The following is a 20,622-nucleotide window of genomic DNA, read 5'->3' on the forward strand; positions in this document are numbered from 1 at the left end:
TGCTTCTGCATCTATGGAGAGGGAAGAACACCCAGAGTTTCTCAGCCTTACGTCCAATTCATTTGTCCCTTTTCCACTGAGATCTCTAATGTCTTCTAGGGAAATCTTACCAAGTGCCCGCAAGTATGCTGATGCCAAAGTTGGGACATGCCACAGCAGCTTCAAAATGTGACTTTTTACCCTTTCTATTTGGGGAAAGGGTTCTGCAGAGGTGGTCAGAAACAGCTAAGCACTCATCTACCATTATGTCTTCAGTAACAAGATGGTGAGAACCATGCAGGCTTGGGGGCTGAAAACAGTAAAAACAGGACTCAGATACTGTACTTAGGTGACCTTTAACCCGATGGGTAGACAAGGAATCATATTATCATCAGTTAGTGTTTACTGGACCTCAACCAGCCCCCGGGTCTTTTTCTAGTATTTTGTTTTCATTTTTATTCAGAATCACAGAAGAGTCCTCTTGTGTTTTTTTAAATTTTTTTTTTTTACTTTTCAACTGTGGTTGACATGCAGAATTATATTAGTTTCAGGTGTCCAACATAGTGACTAGACATTTATATACCTTATGAAGTGATCACCCCGATCAATTTATTCTGACACCATATGTCGTTATTACACTATGATTGGAAAGTGCCCTCTTTTAAAAGTCTACAATGGAGAGGTGTATTTGACTTGTGGAGGGAGTTCAGGAAATATTTGTTGAATGAAGGAACAAATTCACATCATACTCCGTTCCTGTTGTAGCATCGTTTGTTTGTTGGTTGCTTGCTTGCTTCTGCCTTCTTAAGCATTCTCACGTTTTTCTATTATGTTTGCTTTTTTTAATCTGCAAAGTCCTTCCGGGGCAGCCAGTGAGGGCAGAGCTCAGAACAGTGTGAAAAGGCCGCCAAAGCCCTGGCTTAGAGTGATGGTTAACAAAGGCTGACAAATTGTTAACATTTGTCATCTGGGTAATTGCATTTCTTTCTATTTTACCGAAGACGCTTGAAAACTAAAGTTTTTTGGGGGGCAGGGAGGAGACGAAGAGACTACTTTTAAAAATGGGAAACCAAATGGCAGTGCTAGTTTCGTACTCGATAATGAAAGCAAAGCGTGTTATTTGTAACTTTGGGAAAAAGTCAAATTGAGTGAGGCAACCCCCATTTAGAGTTCATTAATGAGCCATTATGCAGTTTTTCTTGAATTCTGTTTTGTCACTGTTAAGTTGAAAATAGGCTCCAGCATAAAAAATGTGATGGAAACTTTCATAGTTTTGAATTCTGGGAATATTTCCCTCCAAAATCACATTATTCTTACTTTGTTATTTCTATTTTTCTCACAATTTGAGCATACACTTTATGTTATCGACATAATGCATTGATGAATACAAACAGAAAACACTTGCAAAATATTTTATTTTAAATGGTAAGAATGACCTTTTCCCAGTATTCAAATGAAAGGAGGCAAAATGTTGTTCTTTTCATAAATTTACTGTGTTATTTGTGGTAAATTGTTCTGACACCTTTGTATTTTTGTTCCCAAGGTTTAATGGTTTGCACAGAGTCACCTGTTTTCACATTGAATTCGATAACTGGAGAAACTAACATTAATTGTGATATGTTGTCTCTGTAAACAAAGGCTACTTACAATCTCTCTTTCTGATTAAGTCCAGAAGTGAGTCATTTTTTTCTAATATACAGAACACTGGAAATTTAACAGCCTTTATTACTTCTCATCGAAATGAGCTCTTTTAGATTTCTAATTATATTGTCTAATAAAACTAAACCGTCAACGCTATTTGCATATTATATGAAGAAGTGTCATACAACAAACTCATAACAGTCAATTAACATAAAACCTAATTGTATATCTCATCAACTTACAAGAGTTTCTGAATTCATGCTTTTCCTATCGGAGCCTACAGCACCGGGGCTTTGAATTTTCACTTCTAAATATTGACTTTTAACTAATATCGGAAGTGATTTCAATATTTTTACGGATGAAAAGTTAGTGATTAAACTAGTCACAATACTTGCTATAATGCAATTAAATTTTCTACGTTAACTAAACCTCTAGAAACAAAATATTTGCAAAAATCTGAAATTCATTATAGGTCACTTAACAGCTGAAGTACCAGTTTCACATCTGAGGAACACTCCCAAATAACGATTCCAGATACGTGAGATTTATTTGAGATTGCCAGGCCCTGATGAAAAAGGCAGAGAGCCCACAAGGACACTTTCCACGTGCAATCGCACACTAACACGATTGTACTCATCTCTGATCGTGATAACCATCAAGCAAGAAATTTGCTACAAGATTCGCAGAGACACAGTAATGAACGAACACCAGGAGCCCCCTGTAATTGACTGTTATTAAAGTGTTGTCATAGGGGTCTGGAATACACCCCTAACTCCAGTTTTCCAGAGACACCAAAGGCCAAACTTTCAACTACTTGTTTCCATTTTCAAGTTGGGATGCGTGGACCTCCTCCCACCCCCATTTCATCGCACACGTAACAAGCACATGGTCAGAAGAAGCCTAAGGGGGTGGGGGAGTGGGGGAGGCACTGGTACCCTAAGTGTGATTTAGAGCAGAAGGTACATTACAACATGGGAAAAGTTAGGATTTTCTTTGATCAGCTCCAAGAGAGCAATGAAATTATGACAGATCATTTTTATATTTATAACTTACACCAAATGAGTCCATGTGGAAAAGTAACGGCTGATAAGAAAACCTTGCCAGCGAGTCTGTTTTTCCTGATACAATGATGGCGGCCTTTTCATTCATATTTTAATGAGGTTGATATCGCTGAGACAGTCTTTCCAGGGTGGAGGCAGCACTCCCCTAAGATTACAATAGGAGTTGCTTTATGGACAAGTACTATTCAAAATCTTCATAGGACAGGAAGAAAGACTGAGTTTTATTCCACTTGTCCTAATACTTATTGCATCTTACAATGAAACCACTTTGAGGGGAGAAAAAGGCTCAATTGTTCTATGAACAGTCTTTAAATGTACTGAAGGTATTTCAGCTAAGTGGAATCATTTTAAACTCTAATCATATGTGTTTTGATAATATGTAAAGAGCTACAAAGCATAAACATGCTTTTCTTTTAAGTTTTCTCACAAAATTGGATGCTTTGGGATTTTAAGATCAATTAAATTTTAAAAAATCTTCTGTAAAATGAACTCTACTAGTCTCATGCTGGGTGTTTTTCCTTTCTTGTTTTTAGTGAAGATTGTAATACAGCATTTTCTGAGCTATCCGCCAGCAAACACTTTTTATGAAAGAATGTTTACTCGAAAGAACCAGCTAATTACATCAAAAAAGCCAGTTACCCTCCAAAGACATAAAATTCACATGCTGACCTCTTGATACAACACATTTAAAAAACAAAAAAAGGCACAGTACTACTATATTTGACCGTGTAAAATTACACTTTCAAAATAAGACAAACAATCCCGTTTGCTGGGAAGTTTCAATGTGAGGTCTGTTTTGAAAAAGTGCCAGCCCAGGAAATAAATAAAATGGCTCTCCCAAGTAAGTGTGTCAGGCTTTCACACGCGAATATCCTCATTTGCTCAGGTCTCATGAGCTCAACAATTTTTGCAGAGCTCCAAACATTAGGTCAATTTTGAAACAGTTCGGAGAGTGGCCTCAACTCAACTGAAATCCTGGGACGTATTAGGACGGGGACGGTGTTCGAAAAAGGCTCTTCCCGTGGGCAGACCCTCGCCCTCCGGGGAGTGCGCCCCCCACCCCAGTGTTTACTTTTCCGATTGGGGAAGGAGGGGGGAAGGATGGAGAGAGAATGGAGTTTTGGTTACTGTTAGATTTTTTTAAATGAAAGTCTTCACTTTGAAGTAAAAGACTGCTTTGTTGACATTCAGAAAGCACTATGAATACATTTCATGTGTATCAGATAAGGAATAGACTTCAAGCGCATACAGGCAGGAAAAAACCATAATCATTCTGTTAACGATTAATTGTAATTTAAGAATTTACCTCTGGGTTTTGTAACTTTCCAGCCCCGTTATGCACTGAATCCTTAGTTTCCTTAAGCTAATAAAACAGATGCTGCATTTGTTCGGGACCCATGTGTTGTTGGTTGGTTTTGTTTTTTAACAACTTACAATGCGTGAGTGACTTCATTAAAGGTGTAAATAAAATGCAACTTCTGTTAGGAACATACACGTTAAGCCACTTACTTTAGGGTCTTTGGACTGCAGACATTTTAAAACGAGTCTTTTTAAGTTGATATTTTAGTGACTAAATAAATGGGGTGGTATATTCCAGTTAAAGTGCAAAGTGCATGGGCCTTGGAAGCAGCTCAAAATCCATCTCAAGTTTGGGGCGTTAAGGACGGACATCATTACCGGGCCCACGGTGGGGCCGTTGAAAGTTAATTAGTGGTGTTTTTCTTTTGCGCTTTCCTCTTCCCATGTTTCTTTAAACATTTTTTTTTTTTACAAAGTTGATTCCTCATTGAGAAGGGGGAACACGGCGGTGACGCCGGAGTGGTTTGTGCAGAAGCGGGTTTAAAAGCACAGCGGCACCGCCCGGCCCGCTGTCAGGCGGGTCCCCAGCCCCGCCGCGCGCTTCGCGCGACTCGCGGCCAGATGGCGGGGAGGCGCGCAGGCCTTTGTGCGCCCGGGCGCGCGAGTGAATGCCGCGCGGTCGCTGGCACCGGAAGGGTTCACACTGCGTCTGAAAGGGGACAATGGAGGCTGGATAGAGCAACACCGCAGAAATCGAGATCATTTGTGATTCAGCCCCTTTCACCATGGTTGTCATGCAAACTTCCTACTTTGATCAGCGGAGGGTGGAGAGGGACAGAGCCGGCGGAGGCCGGGCCGTGGCGCGTCCGGGCGCCCTTGGCGGGTCCCCGCCCCCTTCCGGAAGGAGCCGCGGGGACGCAGCCTCTTGCACCTTGACCTGTCTAGACGGCCCCCAAGTTTTTGTCTCCGTTACCAAGGGCGAGGGGTGCTCTCTGACCCCCGCGCGCGGGGCGGGGATGGTGACCAAAGGGTCCTCTGAATCCGCGCTGGATTCCGGAGGGAGAAGGGCGCGCGGCGACGGGCACCAGCTGTTCCAAGGGACAGCGGAGCCGCGCCGGCGACAGGGGCATCCCGCGCGCCTGTGTCTGTGCCGCGCTCCCACCCACCCGGGGCAGTAGCGGAGCAGGGGCGGAAGCCACCGAGGAGCGCAAACCTGTGGCTTTGCCCAAGTTCTGCTGAACTGAAGGAGAGTCCTGGCCCCGGGCTAGCGCCGGCTGTGTCTGCCGCGGTCGCCTCCCTTACACCGCCCAGCCCTCCTGCTCTCTCCTGTCCCTTCTCTTCTTCGCCTTCTCTGTCTCTGTCGCTCTCTCCATCTGTCTCTATCTCTATCTCTGGCAAGTAGAGAGATAGTAACAGCCATTTTCCGCGCTTTACAAAGCCTTATTCTGCATGTTCAATGGCTTTTACATATTATCTATATAAGCACAGTTTCCAGTTGGAACGTCTTTTCTGCCCACTTTCAGACATAGGCACTTTTTAAAAACCAGAATTTAAGCTCACTTCTTAAATGCTGTGGCTAATACAACTGCACACACATTATTATATTAAGAAATGAATACATGTTGGCGTTGGTGGCGGGGGGTGGGGTGGGGGGTGCTGCCATATGCATTCACTGGAACGTCTTTTAAATACTATTAACATGAAGACACGTTCTCTCCGGTGTTTTTCTGGACAGATTTCCTTAGCCCAGTCTGAGGCGTTCCTAACAGAGCTCCTGGATAACGTGTGTGAGCGAATGGATGACTACAAGCTTGAAGAGGACCCCGTGACCAAGGAAAAGACGTTCAAGAGATTCGCTCCAAGGAAAGGAGACAAAATATACAAAGAATTTAAGAAATTCTTTTTTCATTCGGATGCGTACAGACCCTTGAAATTCGCGGTAAGCTCCCTTGGCAGACGAGCCCTGACCGTTTCTGTGCTGGCTGAGCGTGTTCCGGGAGCCCTTTTGCTGTTGGTTTCGGTTGTTGTTGAGTTTCAAGGCGTTGGACATTCAAATGTCGTCCGTTTGCTTGTGGCCCGGCCACTCCCAGTGGTGACCGTGCGTTTAGGAGCTTGGCTTCTGAGACACCTTAGGGGCTGTGCTATTTTGTCTCAGAGGAGACGGGTCAGGGACGCTTTCCAGAAAGTGCTCTTACAAATCCTAGTGACTTGAAGACACAGTTTGCACGTCGCTCTGCTCCTGTGGGGACTCGGGAGGGGTCTCGGTGGGTTCCCCTCCTGCCCAGGCAGGTCTTTTACAGGTTCCCACATAGGGAATCCGGGGCTGTGGTTCCTGGTTAAAATCCAAATTAAAATGAATGTCGTATTCAAATATTTATATCGAGCGTTTCCAGTGGTGGAGGAAGAGTGACGCACCTCGTTTTTTTTCCCTCTAAGGTTTCACAGAAGAGAGAATTTCTTTTCCTGAGTTAATTCAAGTATTTTAGCACAAACTAAGTTAAACAAAGGCTTAGGTAAGGTGACTTAACGCCAAATTCCCTCCCAGTATCATGTTTGTTTTACACGCATGCTGGCCTCTGGCTTCCCAGAGTGTGCCTGGCAAAACACATTGCAATATATTTCACTTTACTTAACGCTGTCGAATCAAAGTGATGGGAAAGCTTGTTTAAAAAATGTATTAAGTTCACACATTGGCCAAAATATCAGGCATGCTGAAACCCTGAAATAAGGGCTTTAGCTGACTTTGGAAGATTTCATTTTAATTAAAAAGTAAAGGCAATAGTTCAGGGTTAAAAGGGCTGTGGAATAAGAATTGCAGTGAGTAAGGGTGCTCGTATTTCACAGGTTTTACATAAACATATTATAGTGGAATTTAAACATTTTAAAATGCCATTTTTAAATTTTAGAGTCTTGCTTAATGAACTCGGAAAACGATTTACAATTCTCTTGTGAATGGCCTTCAGTAGCCTCGCAATTCCTAAAACTGTAACCTTATGGTTCTCTCACGCAGACACAGACTGCAGTTAGAATTTAAGATTTTCAAGTGCACAGGAAATTTGTGCTCCTTCTTCACTAAAAAGTCAGGTTTTGGGGGCAGGGGGGCAGCACAGCAGAGGGAATCTCTAAATGATATGAAAAGAAACTTCCCTGAGTGGTTGTCAGGCGTGTTATCCACAGTGAAATTAAACTTGCATGTATGTTGATTGCTGAGAAAGCTTAATTGTTTTCACACTTCAGAACCTGGTTTAAAACCACAAAATGGATTATTATGTTAAATCTGAAGGAAACTGGTTTAACCATTTCAAGAGAAAAGAAAATGAAGACTTTTCAGCTCCATAAATAGGAAACCCGTTTCTTCCTATTCCTAACGTTCCAATTTAAGGAAGAGAAACAAATACAAGGACAGGTTTCCTTCCTCACTGTCATCTTTCCACACGACTAACCAGTGAAGTCCCGGGAAAATGATGCAATTAACATGCTGGAAAGAGGGTTCATCCTACGTGGTGACGATGGTGAAGCAAAAGGGCTGATGCAAATGGATCACCTTGCAAACATGGGTTCATATTTTTAGCTCATAAAATGTTGGTAACATGTTCTGTGCATGCGTATGTACCCACATATGTTGTGATGACATTTCTACAGTGTGAGACCATAATAGAGGAGTACGAAGATGAAATATTCTCACTTCTCGCCCAGGAGGCACACTACCTGGCTGACAAGCTGTGCAATGAGAACTCAGGTACTGTGTCTGCTGTAACATGTGCCCTCTCCCTCGCCCACCCCCTCGCCCACTCAGCATCGCAGCATCTTATTTTCAAACCGAGCCCCGATGCCTCCCTGCCACCAACAGCTCTCCACTGAATCAGAACTGACGCCCTGTGAGAGGAAACAAATAAACACGACCACAGGGCTATGCAGTTTGACTGCCAACCCTTCCTTTCCTCTACATTTTAAGTGCATTCAGAAATATTTGATTTCCAGTTGTTAAGGAGCCCGTGTTCCGTCAGAATCAGATGGACTCAAAGCACTTTCCCATCTGAAACTCTTAGAGGATTAAAATGTCCACCCTGAGCCAGGAACTGAATCTCTGTGCCTGGCACCAACACCGTCAGAAGGTGGGGTCTTTATTTAGTAAGACATTTTAAACATTTTTTGTTTATTTAGAAGGGGTGCTGGATAGTTTTTTTCAAGTTCCTTTCCCAGAATATCTACTTAATTTTTTTTTTCTGGCAGAGGTGGAAAATAATGCTTGACTCATATTCTTAAACACACACACCCACACTCACACACACTCACTCACACACACTCACACTCACACACACTCACACTCACTCACACACACTCACACTCACACACACTCCGAAGCCAGGAAAAATTGCTGGAACTGTACGTACTATGTACAAAGTTGAAATGTGTCAGTAGCACTGGCCTCCCATCTGTTTGGTTAAACATACACTTTCTATCCTTCTGATACTTGTTTAATACGTGTAGAAGAGTGGAGAACAAGTTTTGTGTTGTTTTCAGATACCTTTGAAATGATCTATATGAGGACAGTGATTGAAAGCCAGGGGAGTAGTTTCATGCATTTTTGGAAGCATGAGACATTTAGTTTTTAATAAAGGATAACACACCTCCATCCACAGTATGATATGTTTTGCCAAAGTGCTTAAAAGAATAGTTACTGCACATTCGTAGATAAATATTTACATCATCAAAAGTTATTAAACAAGAAACTTATAAGGAAGTTTTCTTACTCGAAGGAGATAATGGCATTGTTTTCCGGTTAAGATCCAGTTTGGTTGGGAGTTTGAAGAAGGAAACAGTGGCATAATACAGTCAGCATTGCTCAGGGTTCGAGAGCTGTTTTCATTCATTTTGCACATGGAAGGTTGTAATTTGTGAAATTCACATAAATTAAGTGCATAACCGCAATTTCCCAAAGAAAGTACTTTTGAACTTTTTTCAAACAATTCAGAGATGTATGTATGCATTAAGAGATAAGCAAAAATATGGCGAACGGTATTAGAAATATTTGTTTACCTAGTTTTCCTCAGAAAGGGTTTGGACTTGTCACAGCCATCTAGCAAATGTAGGTAATTTGCTGTAAGAACACCCACGCAAATATTAGAGGACTTAAAGTTTCACTCACCCTTCATGGCAGCAATCACCCCCAAATAACAAGATTCTGGGCAAAGACCTTGTTCCCAAGTGCAGCAATTCGACTAAATTTCAATAATACTAATCTCTTTGCCTTCCTTCTGCATATGTACAGTTGGAAATAAAAATTAACAGTATGCAGACGTAAAGCATAAACCTAAGAGCCATGCAATATTGCTAGTAAAAATAACACAAGATTAGATAGTTCATTCTTACTTAGCATTAGATGTTTTTTTAAAACTGATTAAGTATTTACACTATAAACAGAAATATCAGCTCTTCGGAACTGCTGAGAATACAAGGAGGGGGCAGCCAGTGGCTATGGGGGGGGGCGGAATGGAGTGGGTTTTCTCACATTCTGTTTCTCCATGAAATGTATTTATGGATGTTCTAAACTGTTCATAATTTAGACATTGACAATATGTATTAGTCCTAAAAGGAGGCTAGACTAGACTCTCTGTCCCCAACCCCCTACTACTGAAGTAGGTTAACACCACATAACAAGCTCGAGTGTTTTCAGACTTAAAACAATTCCAGTTAACCGCGTCAACAGAGAAGTCATATGTGTTAGCATCCTGGATGGTTTCAGATAACTGTAAAAGAGCTGAGCCTCATGTGGCAGAGACATTCCGGGTGCTTTCAAACCTAATCTGTGGCACAAGTACAGTTGGTCTCCTCCAGCAGCCTGGCGTTTGTACGTTCGTGGTCTGTTTTGTAAGGCGAGACTTTACCTTACGTTGTTCAACAAGTTTGCTAAGACATCTCCACGACTTAAATGATGTTTCCAAGATACGGCCAAGTGTGTGTGTGCGTGTATGTGTGTATGTGTGTGTGTGTACGTGTGTGTACGTGTGTGTGTGTGTGTGTGTGCTGGGGGTAACCAATAATTCTTTACCCAGCGTATACAATGTGCTCTACTGAGACCTGTTAAAATGTCCACATGTTGCTTTTATGGAGATAAATAATTTTTTAAAAGCTAGATATTTCTAGAACTAGAGATTTGATTGGCAGGTTAGTCACTTTCTGTACTTTATATACACTTTTTGTATATGTATATGTGTACATATGTATGTATATAAATGTATATATATATGAATTTTGCTTTTTTCTATTTAATGTGGATCATTTCACTTTATTTTTAATAATTACTTGGGAGCACATTCATAGACTTTTAAAAATCTCAGCCCTGTTGAGGTATCACTGCCATAAAATGATAAGACATTTAAAGTGTGCCTCATGGTGATTTGATACATGCACACTCTATGAAAGAGTGCCCCCTCATCTAGCTAATTAACACATATATGACTCTTTAAAATGTTGAGATTCCAAGATTCAGCCCCTACATACAAACAAACAAACGGGGAGTCATGGAGAAAACATACCTTATGTTTAAAATTCAAGATGACTGTTTGGATTTAAAAAGAATGCATCCCTGAGACTTTCATAAACATTATGTCATCTCTCCGACGAGTGAAAACATCTCCGTGAAAGGCTGGGAGATTGCAGGTGGCTCCGTGGAGGCCACTACAATTTTATTCACTGGGTAGAATAAAAGTTACCAAATACACTCTGTCCCTGGGTGAGAGAGAATAATAGGGGAGCAGGCTGTTCCTTACGTCATCTTTGTTTCCTGGGCGAAAAACAAAAGTGAGTTCATTCGATTTTCGTGGTGGAGTATTTTGGGGACACAGAACCCAGGCTTCTCAAGATTATCATTTTAATGTGTTGAAGTCCAAATGATGTTTTAAAATCTTAACAAGATACAAGGTCATGATTAAAAGTATAGCTAGAGTCCAGTCAATGTGGAGAACATGTCCCTCACTGCAGGTTACGAAGGTAGTCGTCAGATAGCGTGTGTGAGTGTCTATATAAATACATAAATGTATTCCGTATACCTGTCACTTTGGCTTTCATATCAGACCTTTCACGACATCTGGCTGATGGTCACATGATCATTTTGAATGCAACCTATGGAGCAAGGCACAAGTAGCTAGAAATGTTCAGCCCACAGCTAAGTGAAAGCATTTTTACCTTTCTGTATAAACTTGCCCACACTGACGGGGCTGTTAGATTCCAATATACAAAATGATTACTTTCAAAGGCTAGCATATTTCCTATTTGAAATAAATTATGTAGCTAAACTAATCCATAGCCTTTCTAAAGAGGCTTGGCATCAATAGCTTCCAGCTGGAAAAGCAACATCACAGCGTCTGTGCTCCTTGGATTAAGTCCCGAGTGCTCGGTGCCCCTGTGTCGAGTGTTTCTTAAAACTTGCGTGGCCATGGGTGAACGATATAGTCCCTGGGCTTGATTGTAAAATACTCCACGAAAAAACGCGGGAGGATGGGAGAAGAAAAAGTTTTCTAACTGTGCTTTTTTTGCATAAATGTGTTTTTTTGCATAAAGTCAGTGACTTACGGGCTGGTTTTGAATGCGATAGTGATACTCTCTCTCTCTTTTCTTCCCGCCAGATCTGTGTGACGCTTCTAACCACCCTGAACTCTAGGAATGACCGTGCTACTCGTTAGAGACGAGTCAAGTCACAGCCCAAGGTCCGTGTCTGCACCTGGTCTTCATGTTTCTTCCCGAGAAGAGATTTTATATCTTGTTTATACCACGTTGTCTCGTGTGTGATATTTTTGTTGAAAATCTGTTGTTTGGCATCATGACAAACCCCGATTCTTTCTATAGCTGAAGCTGAGGGCATAAAACAAACTACCTTTGTGGATTTTGATACAAACAGGCTTGGCAATAAAGCATTTCACTCGGTAATAGGAAAAAAAAATTGAAGCCATTTCGTAAATGAAATAAGGACTTAATGTGGATTGTATATTTTATCAAACATACAAGTATAGTGTTCTATTTGATAATAACATGATTTAATTTCTTAAATACTTGATTGATCATGAAATTAAGGCAATATATTGCCACCAATTCTAGATTGTGTCTTCTGGGTTATATATGGCTCTCGGTGAAAGAAATGAATTCACGTTATAGCAGGAATGAAATTTAAATTTCTAGAAACCTTAAGTTTAAAAAGTTTTTAATCTCTCAAATCTAATTGAATGCATAAAAATAGAGACTACTTTTTTAGTGAATATTAACTATGTTGGCCTTACTCATACATTCTGAATTCAAATGACTCAGAAAGTTCATTTATTATTACGTCGTATATTCTTAACAAGATGACCCCAATGGCCATGTTTTGTTTTGCTGCAAACTCTCCTGCTGTGTTTTTGTTTTTTTTTAAGACTTTAGCTAACATTGAATGTGTAGATTTTACTAACTAACTAACCCATCGTTCTTCTATCTGTGCGTTTTTGTAGGTGTGGAGATGGAAGGGAAGGTGGGACCTTTTGGGAAATTACCTTTTGACCACCCTAATACCAGAGTGTAGTAACCACCTCTCGTTCAGACATTTCATTGTCTCTGTTAAATTTCCATTCAATGGAATCTGACTTTAATCATTTAAAATGTCAGGGCGTATTCTACACCTGCTTTAAAAAAGAAATTCTCGTTGTCGTCAGGGAGAATGTACTGGGTAGGATGATACAAATTCCTCCCTAAAAGAGCAAAACTATGTGCCATATGTTCCATAATTGCCTAGAAAGCACACTGTTTAAACCAGTGAACTGACTCGTCAGGAGGAAAAATTCTTAAATTTAGGGAAATTTACCATTTCCATTTTCATCTCTCTCCACCCTAACTCAGATTCTTATGTGAATGTCTCTTATTTATTTGGGAAAATTGAGGAGATGTGTGCTGTTTTGGTTTGTCTGTAGCTTGTTACATCCTAGAGGGCCTGCACATTGTAACCCAATGAACCTGCACAGCAGCTGGTAGAGAACAGAAATAGGGTTTAAGAAAAATTAGGACCATTTTTCAGTAAGGTAGTAAAATTGTTATTTAAAACATAGTTCCTATCTCTTTATGTAAACTTATCTATTTAAGATTAATTTAACATTTCAAATAGTAAGTCATAAACATTTTTCTAACTTGGGCTTTCTCGGTAAATGCTCAAAAAAGAAACATTATTTCTTCTCGGGAACAAGGTAGAGACGCTGGCACAAAGTATCCACTAAAAGTGTAACATTTATAATTGTAAAAGTGTTACCATAGTCCTTTCCTTATTCTCATTGGCAATTGTTACAAATCCTGAAATGTAGACAGTACTGATGCTAATATAGAAAATTTAAGAGAATCTGGGCTCCTGTTTACAATTTAAGAGAACACGGAGGGGTGCGCCTTCTTTCCACTGATGGATGTTTCTAATGCATGTTGATGCTTCTGCTTTGACTGGAAGAACCGTGCATCTTGCCTCTGATAACGAACATCTAAGGTTTTGCTAAATATGACTTTTTTCAGTTTTTTATTGCTCAGTAAAAATAGTCTTGTCTCTCACAAGACGTGTGATATCTCAGGACTTTCTTTTCAGAATTTTTTTCCAGATCAAACTTATTAAACTCATGTAAATATTTGTAGTTTACTAAGTTAAGGATTAAAACTACATTTGAGTGATAGAAACCACTGTATTTCTTGCAGCTGCCATGATTCGTCAGTTTCCCTCTGGGTCATGGGAAGATTACGCTGCTTTTGCTAATGAACAATAATGAGACACAGTAACTGCTTGCTGTAGCGCCCTCCCCACCACATTTCTGCCCTTTTAATGACATTTATTGACCAAAAACAAAACAAAAGCAGAAAGCCAGGGCAAACAAAACGAACACCACCTAGGATGTGACAGAAAAGTTTTTCAGAGTTAAAAGAAAAGCAACCTAATTCCAGGTCAGAAACATTCCTGGAGGAAAAGATGGGGTGGGTGGTGGGGGGGTGATGCTGCTTAAAATATTGAGGCGAGAAGACATGGCTGCGAATTGTACTTTTATGAGACGGTTTCTTTGGGTCTCCGTGGAAGACTTCTGTGAACCTGTTCTCATAAAGAAAAGACCAAATTGGCTGAGATGAACAGTTTATATTTGTTATGTGGATTACTATTTGCTCAGAATAAGCCACAAGCAATGAATCCATTTCACTGAGGAGTGTACAGTGGAATGAGCCAAAGTCCCAAACGCAAGACATCAATACTTTACTTCCTAGTACAAGCCCTGAAAAAATAGAGCCAATAGCTGGTTATATTTTTTATACCTGTTACTCTGCTTAGGCTGATATGTATTCACGTATGGAACAGCTTGATCGAAATAAAAATTTTTAATTATGTATCAGCCTTAAAATTCAGATGGTAATGGAATATGAGAAGCAGCTATTCTTTGCAGTGATTTTGTGGCCTGTTTTAAAACTGGACACAAATCTGTGAGCTCATCTTAAATCTTGACGCCCACTCAGTGACATATGGCACAGCTTTATGCCAAAATGCAATTAACAATATTAAATCATCACGATAGAAAGATGCCTGTTAGATACAAGTGTGGTTTTGTTATGATTTTCTTCCTGTAATTTAATGTCCCTTTATAAGTTTCTTAAGTTCCTCAGATAATTCGTTTAATACATTAAATATGAAAGTCATATTTAATGTAACTCGTGGCCCTTAAATCGCCTGGGAAAGATGCCATAAAGACACTGTCCCTTGTACTTGCTACCCCTTGCCCTAAACGTGTATTTGCTGAGGAGGGAGGTCCGCTCTTTTTGTCCAAGGAGAAGCTCACTTAAATATAATATTAGCTCACTTGTCTGTAGGGGGACATCACGAGAAGAGTCAGGCTTTGCCTTGTAAGGACAGTTTGGGGCAGTGGGGTCCAAACATCAGATACAGCTGTCCGCCCTTCTGAATTCTCAGGACTCAGGAGATGGATGTGTAAGTAGGAACGCGGACACGGAGACGCACACATACAAACCTACGTGCACAGATACAAAGTGGGGACACAGGGACGTCAGCCAGAGCGGTGGTCGCTGCCTGGTGGAGGGCTCAGAGAAAAGGGGTCTAAAAACGTCTTTAGTACCTCAGAGAAAAAACGTTATTTCTATACCCCTCATCTTCATTCAAGAAAGAAAGAAAAAATCCTCTAAATTGCAGCACACGTAGAAAATCTTCGACCTCACAACAGAAGATATTTACAAAACACGTTCGACCTGTTAAGAAGTTACTGGAAAACAAAAACACCGTGGGGGTCTCACTGGAAGTATAGTGGAATCTCATTATAATGGGGCTCATTATTATGGAACACAGATGTCAAGGAACCATTTTGGGAGTCAAAATTGTGTCCCCCAAAACAGAGTAGCACCAAGCAAAAGCCCAGAACAATGAGGTAAACCGTTAAATAGAACGCAGGGAGTCAGTCTGCCAACTGCTCGGCGTGGGCGAGTCCTGACCTGTAGGCCTGGTGGGTCTATGAGGTGACTGAGGTGTGCGTGCCCTCCCTGGGGGCTGCTCGGGAGTCCACCAACCCCACCTCCTCTCGGGGGTGGTAATAAACCCATATCTAAGCAGCACAAGTTACAGAACAGAGCGTTGGATGCCCACTGGCAGCTAAGGAAGCCTGGCAGAGACTCGGGAAGATCCTGTACGTGCCAAGTTCAAACATTAATACCAATTTCAAACTTTAGGCACAAGGAGGTTGGCACCTGCAGACTTTGCGTGCGCTCCTGCCGTTTCCTGGGAGGGCTTTGCCGCCAAGCTGCTTTCCGAACAGGTGGGACTGTCTCCACAGCATGTTGTGAGATACGGGCCGAGAAAGGTGGCAATAATCCATGAGGGGACGCCATTGTCAACAGGGAGGGAGATTCCGCCAGGTGATTTTCATTGTCTGAGAGAAACGGTCTTTCTGGCTTTGCTGTTCTTCATCGAAGGGCACTGATTAAAGCACCTTCATGCTCTGTGGTTTGCAGAAGAATGCAGAGGAGCAAAAAATAGACTATTTGGTCCCCATTAAAAATGGACCCTAGTTAAAGCAACGTGATATTAAAACGGAGTGAAATCTAATACAAATGCAGGTTCAATAAGTGTTATTAAATTATTAGACCTTTAGGTGAAAATATACACTCGAACTGCCTTTATATGCAATCAAAGCCGTGATTAAATATTAATGCCGTAAGATTAAAGGGTCACTTGAATGGTTTTTTTGGAAGCAATACCCCCAGATGGTGAACAGGACGTGTTGCCAGCTAGCTGTATTTGTATATTTTGTGGGTGCTAAAACCTGGACCAATGGCAGCGTGCAAACCCTAAGAGCTGGGTCGGCAGAGCTCGGCCTGAGACGCCTGTGCCCGCAGGTGTGCTGACACTCCTTCCTGCCAAACCACAAAAGCTCAGTGGCTGTCGTGTCCGCCGGCAGTGCCACCACAGGGACCTTCTGCAGGGAGGTAGAAGCGACCTGGACCAGCGTTCCTGTGATGACACACACCCTTAAACCATGCGGAATAAAAACTGCTGATGTTCCATACTCATGGGTGTGAGACACTGAATCTTAGGAAAGGTATTTTTCTTTTTTGTTTTTTTGAGAAACGCTTTTCCTTCTATCTGATGGCTGAGTCTCAAATCCAGCACACCCTTAGTTTCTGTAGTTCCTATGACTTATTCCCAAAGTGGAAGTTTTCTCTTAGTCACTAACAGTGCTGAGTCACCTGACAGTCACCCCATCACTCAGGGCGGGAAGCAGTGGGACCAGGGAGCCCCAGTCTTCTCGTGGGGAGGGCAGTCACATGCCCCATCCCACAGCTCTGGCTGGCACCGAGCGGGCCCACGTTGGCAGCCCCTTTGTCTGTGGCATCAGGACTCCCACGCCGTCCTGCATCCATGCTCTGAGCAGCCCGTGCCCTGACCCGCAGCATCCGTCCATGCCCTGGTCCCAGAGGAGCACACACCTGGGCCGCCCTCAGGCTCACACAAAGCCTTACAGAGGGGAGGCGTGTGCATCTGCTTCCCCTTCCGTTTGTTCTTTCTGGTTTGAACCTCGGGGAGCTCCAAGCACAGCACGGCCAGGAACGGAGGGTCCCTGCTCAGCTGGGCCCCCCTTTATCGAGCTGCGTGGGGTGGACGCCCCATGCTGGTCGCTGGTGTATCTGCTGGCTTGACCGCCTCAGTCTGGAGCCCGCTGAGTAGACGTTGCTGGTTCTTTCTCCCCCGTTCTCCTCCGAAGGCCACATTCAAGCCACGTGGGCACCTCCTGCCGCTGCTCTTCCTGGAGGCAGCAGAGTGAGTCGGGGTCCACGGGGGACACACTGTGGGAACCCTTGGTCCCTGAACAACGGGGAGGTGCCATTCAGACCAGACCAAGCCCGGGCCCTGGACCGTTGGGTGACCGACACCACCTCAGTCTGTCCCTGACCTGCATACTGCGAAGGAGAAGGGCCATTCAGCCTCTTCAGCCTCGGTTTGTTTCTTTAAAACTAGACAAAATGAAAATCCCCCAAAACTGCATTTTTTATAGGAATAAATACATGTGTTTAGAAAGTATAGATTTTAAAAACATGTTAGGTCATTTAGATCACTTCCATTTTGTTGTTGTTCTTGCCGGTGGGGTCTCCAGGAAGAAGGAGCTGCAGCAGCTGAGCCCACGCACGCACGTGAGCAGTCAGCATCGGTCCCGGTGCGAACCAGCCCGATGGCGACAGGCGAAGCATCTGCCAGTGTCCTCTGGGTCTCGCGTTGTTCCAGGAACGGCCTAGGCAGCCCTAGATCCATCGTCCCGACAACACTCTCGGAGTCCAGACCGGCGCCTATCCTCCAAGGGTGAAAAGGCCCCCCTGTAAGTGAGGGTCCGGAAGAGTCCTGCCCCATTTGGAAAGTGTCCTGTCTTCAGTCCAAGGGTAAGAGAACTGGGACCAAGCCAAACCCCGCCCGGCCCGGCCCCCCGAGCAGGGCGCCCCGACGTCCTCAGCAGGGTGACGTGAGCTCTGCATTGCTCTAGCGCTGGCTGGCGACGCACGCGGCCCTTGACAAACCCCTCCTTGGCCCCGTTTCCTGTCACCCTCACAACAACCTTGCACAGAAACACACTTATCTCCACCTGTGGATGAAGAAACCCGAGTCTGGAGAAACCTGAGTGAGCAGGGTCAGAAGCCCAGGTGTCCTGGCTGCAGGACCAGCAGGCTTCCCGATGGGGGCGGCCCTCTGATGGAACGAAGGGCGGCCCCAGAGATGGAGTGTTTGGACCTCACGGTCCTCGTGCCCGTTGGGCTCTGACGTCAGGAGAACGGGCGGCAGGCTCCAGGCCCCCGTGTACCCACCAGAAGTGTCCTTCTCAAAGAGCAGGTCTCTGGGGGCAGTGTCACTGCTGCTCATTAAGGCAGGTCGGATGTGGGCTTGTCCACAGGTGACAGCTCTCTTAAAGCTCCTGACAGGAAAATGTGCATCACCGAGAGGCAAGACACAGCCCCAACATATGCTGTGTGGGTGTGTGTGGCTGAGCACAGGAAAGGGACAGGGCAACACAGACACTTGCTGTCCTCCTGGGACAGGTGGGGCATTTGGGTCACTGAGGCCAGACATGTCCCACGTGCGCCAGCACAGCCAGGTGCAGGAGAACTGGCCCAGAACCACCCTGTAGGGCCTGGCTGCTCTGAACACCGCGGTTTCATTGATTGTCTGCCACTGTGATCAGAACTTTGTTCTCTGAACTTGCCTTTCCTCCCTTCTCTGCCCTCTAGAGCTGTTCGTCCTTTAGCAAACATTCACACAACAGCCTCTGAAGCACAGCTCCCTAACCTTTTTTTAACGCCGTGGAGCCTGATGGCAGCCTCAGGAAGCCATGGCCGTGCCCTTCTTAGATGAATATATTCAAATGCATAAAATGAAAGACACACAGTCATTAGGAACCCAATTAGATTAAAATAGTTATGAAATATATTTCAATCACGCTGTGTGTTCTTTACTAACATACTGAACAGCAACATCTACAAGCAGGTCTCATCACTGATTGTGGACCAGTGAAGAGCAGAAACAATACTCTGATCTCTGCAAAAAAAACCCCAAAAAACTGTACCACAATATCTGTGGTTGAAATTGGTGACACTGTCATAGGCAGGCAATGCTGAATCCTCCTGTGATACCATTATGGCTATTTCACAAGGAAAAGGTCTGATACATCTCACCTAGACATAGACTAAGGAGGATGACTTCTCCCACCCAACTTCAGAGAATCCAGATTAAGACTTCTGCCCTAAATAAACAGCCATCTGTCATCCCATTGAGAGGAGAAACTGAGGCCTGGAGATGCTGTGTGGGGCCAGGCAATGCAGCATCCTGGGTCGGACGGCTAGACCAGTCCATGCTGCCTACCTCTTCCCCGCTCCTCGTTTTTGGTCATAAAATGATACTACTAACCGAGAGATTTCAAGAGATTTCATCCTGAAACCCTCCCCAAAAGATCAGTTGACGCCATTTACTACTCAGTGAAGAAGACTATAGCCAAAAGGACAAGATGGTCTAAAAACCATTTAGGAACCAAGGAAAGACGTTTTGATAATGTGAGACCCACATCTGAACCACATAAACAGGGTTGCTCAACCCAGGGGGATTAGAAGATTCATTGTATCAGAGAAAATCTCAAAAATCCAGTCCCTAATGCTCATTTTTGAGAGGGCTGTACAATTAGTAACCAGACTGCTTGAAGAAATCCTCCAGGCCAACATTCAGATTTCAAAGAAATAAATATTTACAAAGAAGTTAACTGTGGGTGCCACTTGTTACACGGCATTTTGCCGTGTATCATGCTCACTTTTTGGCCCAAATTTGTGAGGGAAAAATAAAGATGTGCATTATACTGGGTAGTACTAATTCTGTATCTCTATAAATGTTTTTAATTATTTTATTTATGCTTATGAGTTAGAAGTGTAACTCTAGAAATCAATAACAATATCCCTGTGCAAAATAATACCCTAGAATACGATAATTGGTTTTGTTGAACTTGCCACGATGAAGAGTTCTTGGCCTTCTGTGACGCATAAATTTGTTACCGGTACATAAAATTCCTTGTACCTTGTATCTGTTCTTGTGTTTTGTAATTATTTGTTACATAAAATTTCTTGTACCATAATATGTCAGAAAATAAATGCTAACATTCCTTTATAACACAAAAACCCAGTAGCTAAATGTAAGCAAATAAAAATTTGAATTAAAAAATTAAAATGAAAGAAGTTTTTCCCTGAAAGTTTGGGCCAGAAACACAGGAGCCCATTATACAGAGGAGCGCATTATACACGGCAAAATACAGTATTTTGGTGGCAAAGGGGGACGTGGCACCCATGGGGGACTGGGTCCTGTGTTGCCAGAATTCTTTACAAAATAAAGTGCTCTGGGTGAAGCAGGCCCCTGAGAATACAGACTTATTTTATACATCTCCAGAAATACACACCAAAAAGAACGGCAGAGGACAAGATTATTTATTTAACCAATGATCTAAATGAGCAGGTGGGTGACTGCACTCTTTCACTGTTTTCATAAATCAAAGGTCTAGCTTCCCCTATTTCCCTTTCTGTCATTTGTACATCGTGTGACATCCAGGATTACGACACACACAGGTAATGGCTC

General features: G+C 42.9%; 1 protein-coding gene across 7 annotated transcripts; it reads left to right on the forward strand.

The window, feature by feature from the left end:
- The first annotated feature begins 4,567 nt into the window (after positions 1–4,567).
- On the forward strand, positions 4,568–20,400 carry CNPY1 (canopy FGF signaling regulator 1). 7 transcript variants are annotated; one of them, XR_012490276.2, is made up of 6 exons: positions 5,155–5,919; positions 7,623–7,719; positions 11,609–11,689; positions 15,699–15,784; positions 16,365–16,567; positions 17,231–20,400. XR_012490276.2 is itself a non-coding variant. In XM_019742518.3 (4 exons), exons 1-4 carry the CDS (start codon positions 4,766–4,768, stop codon positions 11,641–11,643), a joined length of 339 nt encoding a protein of 112 aa, XP_019598077.2. In that variant the 5' UTR covers positions 4,568–4,765; the 3' UTR covers positions 11,644–14,354. The 7 variants fall into 7 exon arrangements, 5 of the variants coding, with proteins under 5 accessions (XP_019598077.2, XP_088655888.1, XP_019598076.2 ...); XR_016021874.1 differs by lacking the exon at positions 15,699–15,784; XM_019742518.3 differs by lacking the exons at positions 15,699–15,784; positions 16,365–16,567; positions 17,231–20,400 and adding an exon at positions 4,568–4,768 and having other exon boundaries at positions 5,716–5,919; positions 11,609–14,354.
- The last annotated feature ends 222 nt before the right edge of the window (positions 20,401–20,622 follow it).

Source organism: Rhinolophus sinicus, chromosome 8, assembly GCF_057876585.1.
Source record: "Rhinolophus sinicus isolate RSI-liver-muscle chromosome 8, RSI-T2T, whole genome shotgun sequence".
Lineage (NCBI taxonomy): Eukaryota > Metazoa > Chordata > Mammalia > Chiroptera > Rhinolophidae > Rhinolophus > Rhinolophus sinicus.

Excerpts from the sequence above, each read along its gene's own strand:
- CNPY1 (XM_088799762.1), top strand. The coding sequence starts at position 4,775 with ATGCAAACTTCCTACTTTGATCAGCGGAGGGTGGAGAGGGACAGAGCC. Across the intron at positions 5,920-7,622 it reads ACAGACCCTTGAAATTCGCG|TGTGAGACCATAATAGAGGA; the intron begins GTAAGCTCCCTT and ends ACATTTCTACAG. Across the intron at positions 7,720-11,608 it reads GCTGTGCAATGAGAACTCAG|ATCTGTGTGACGCTTCTAAC; the intron begins GTACTGTGTCTG and ends TCTTCCCGCCAG.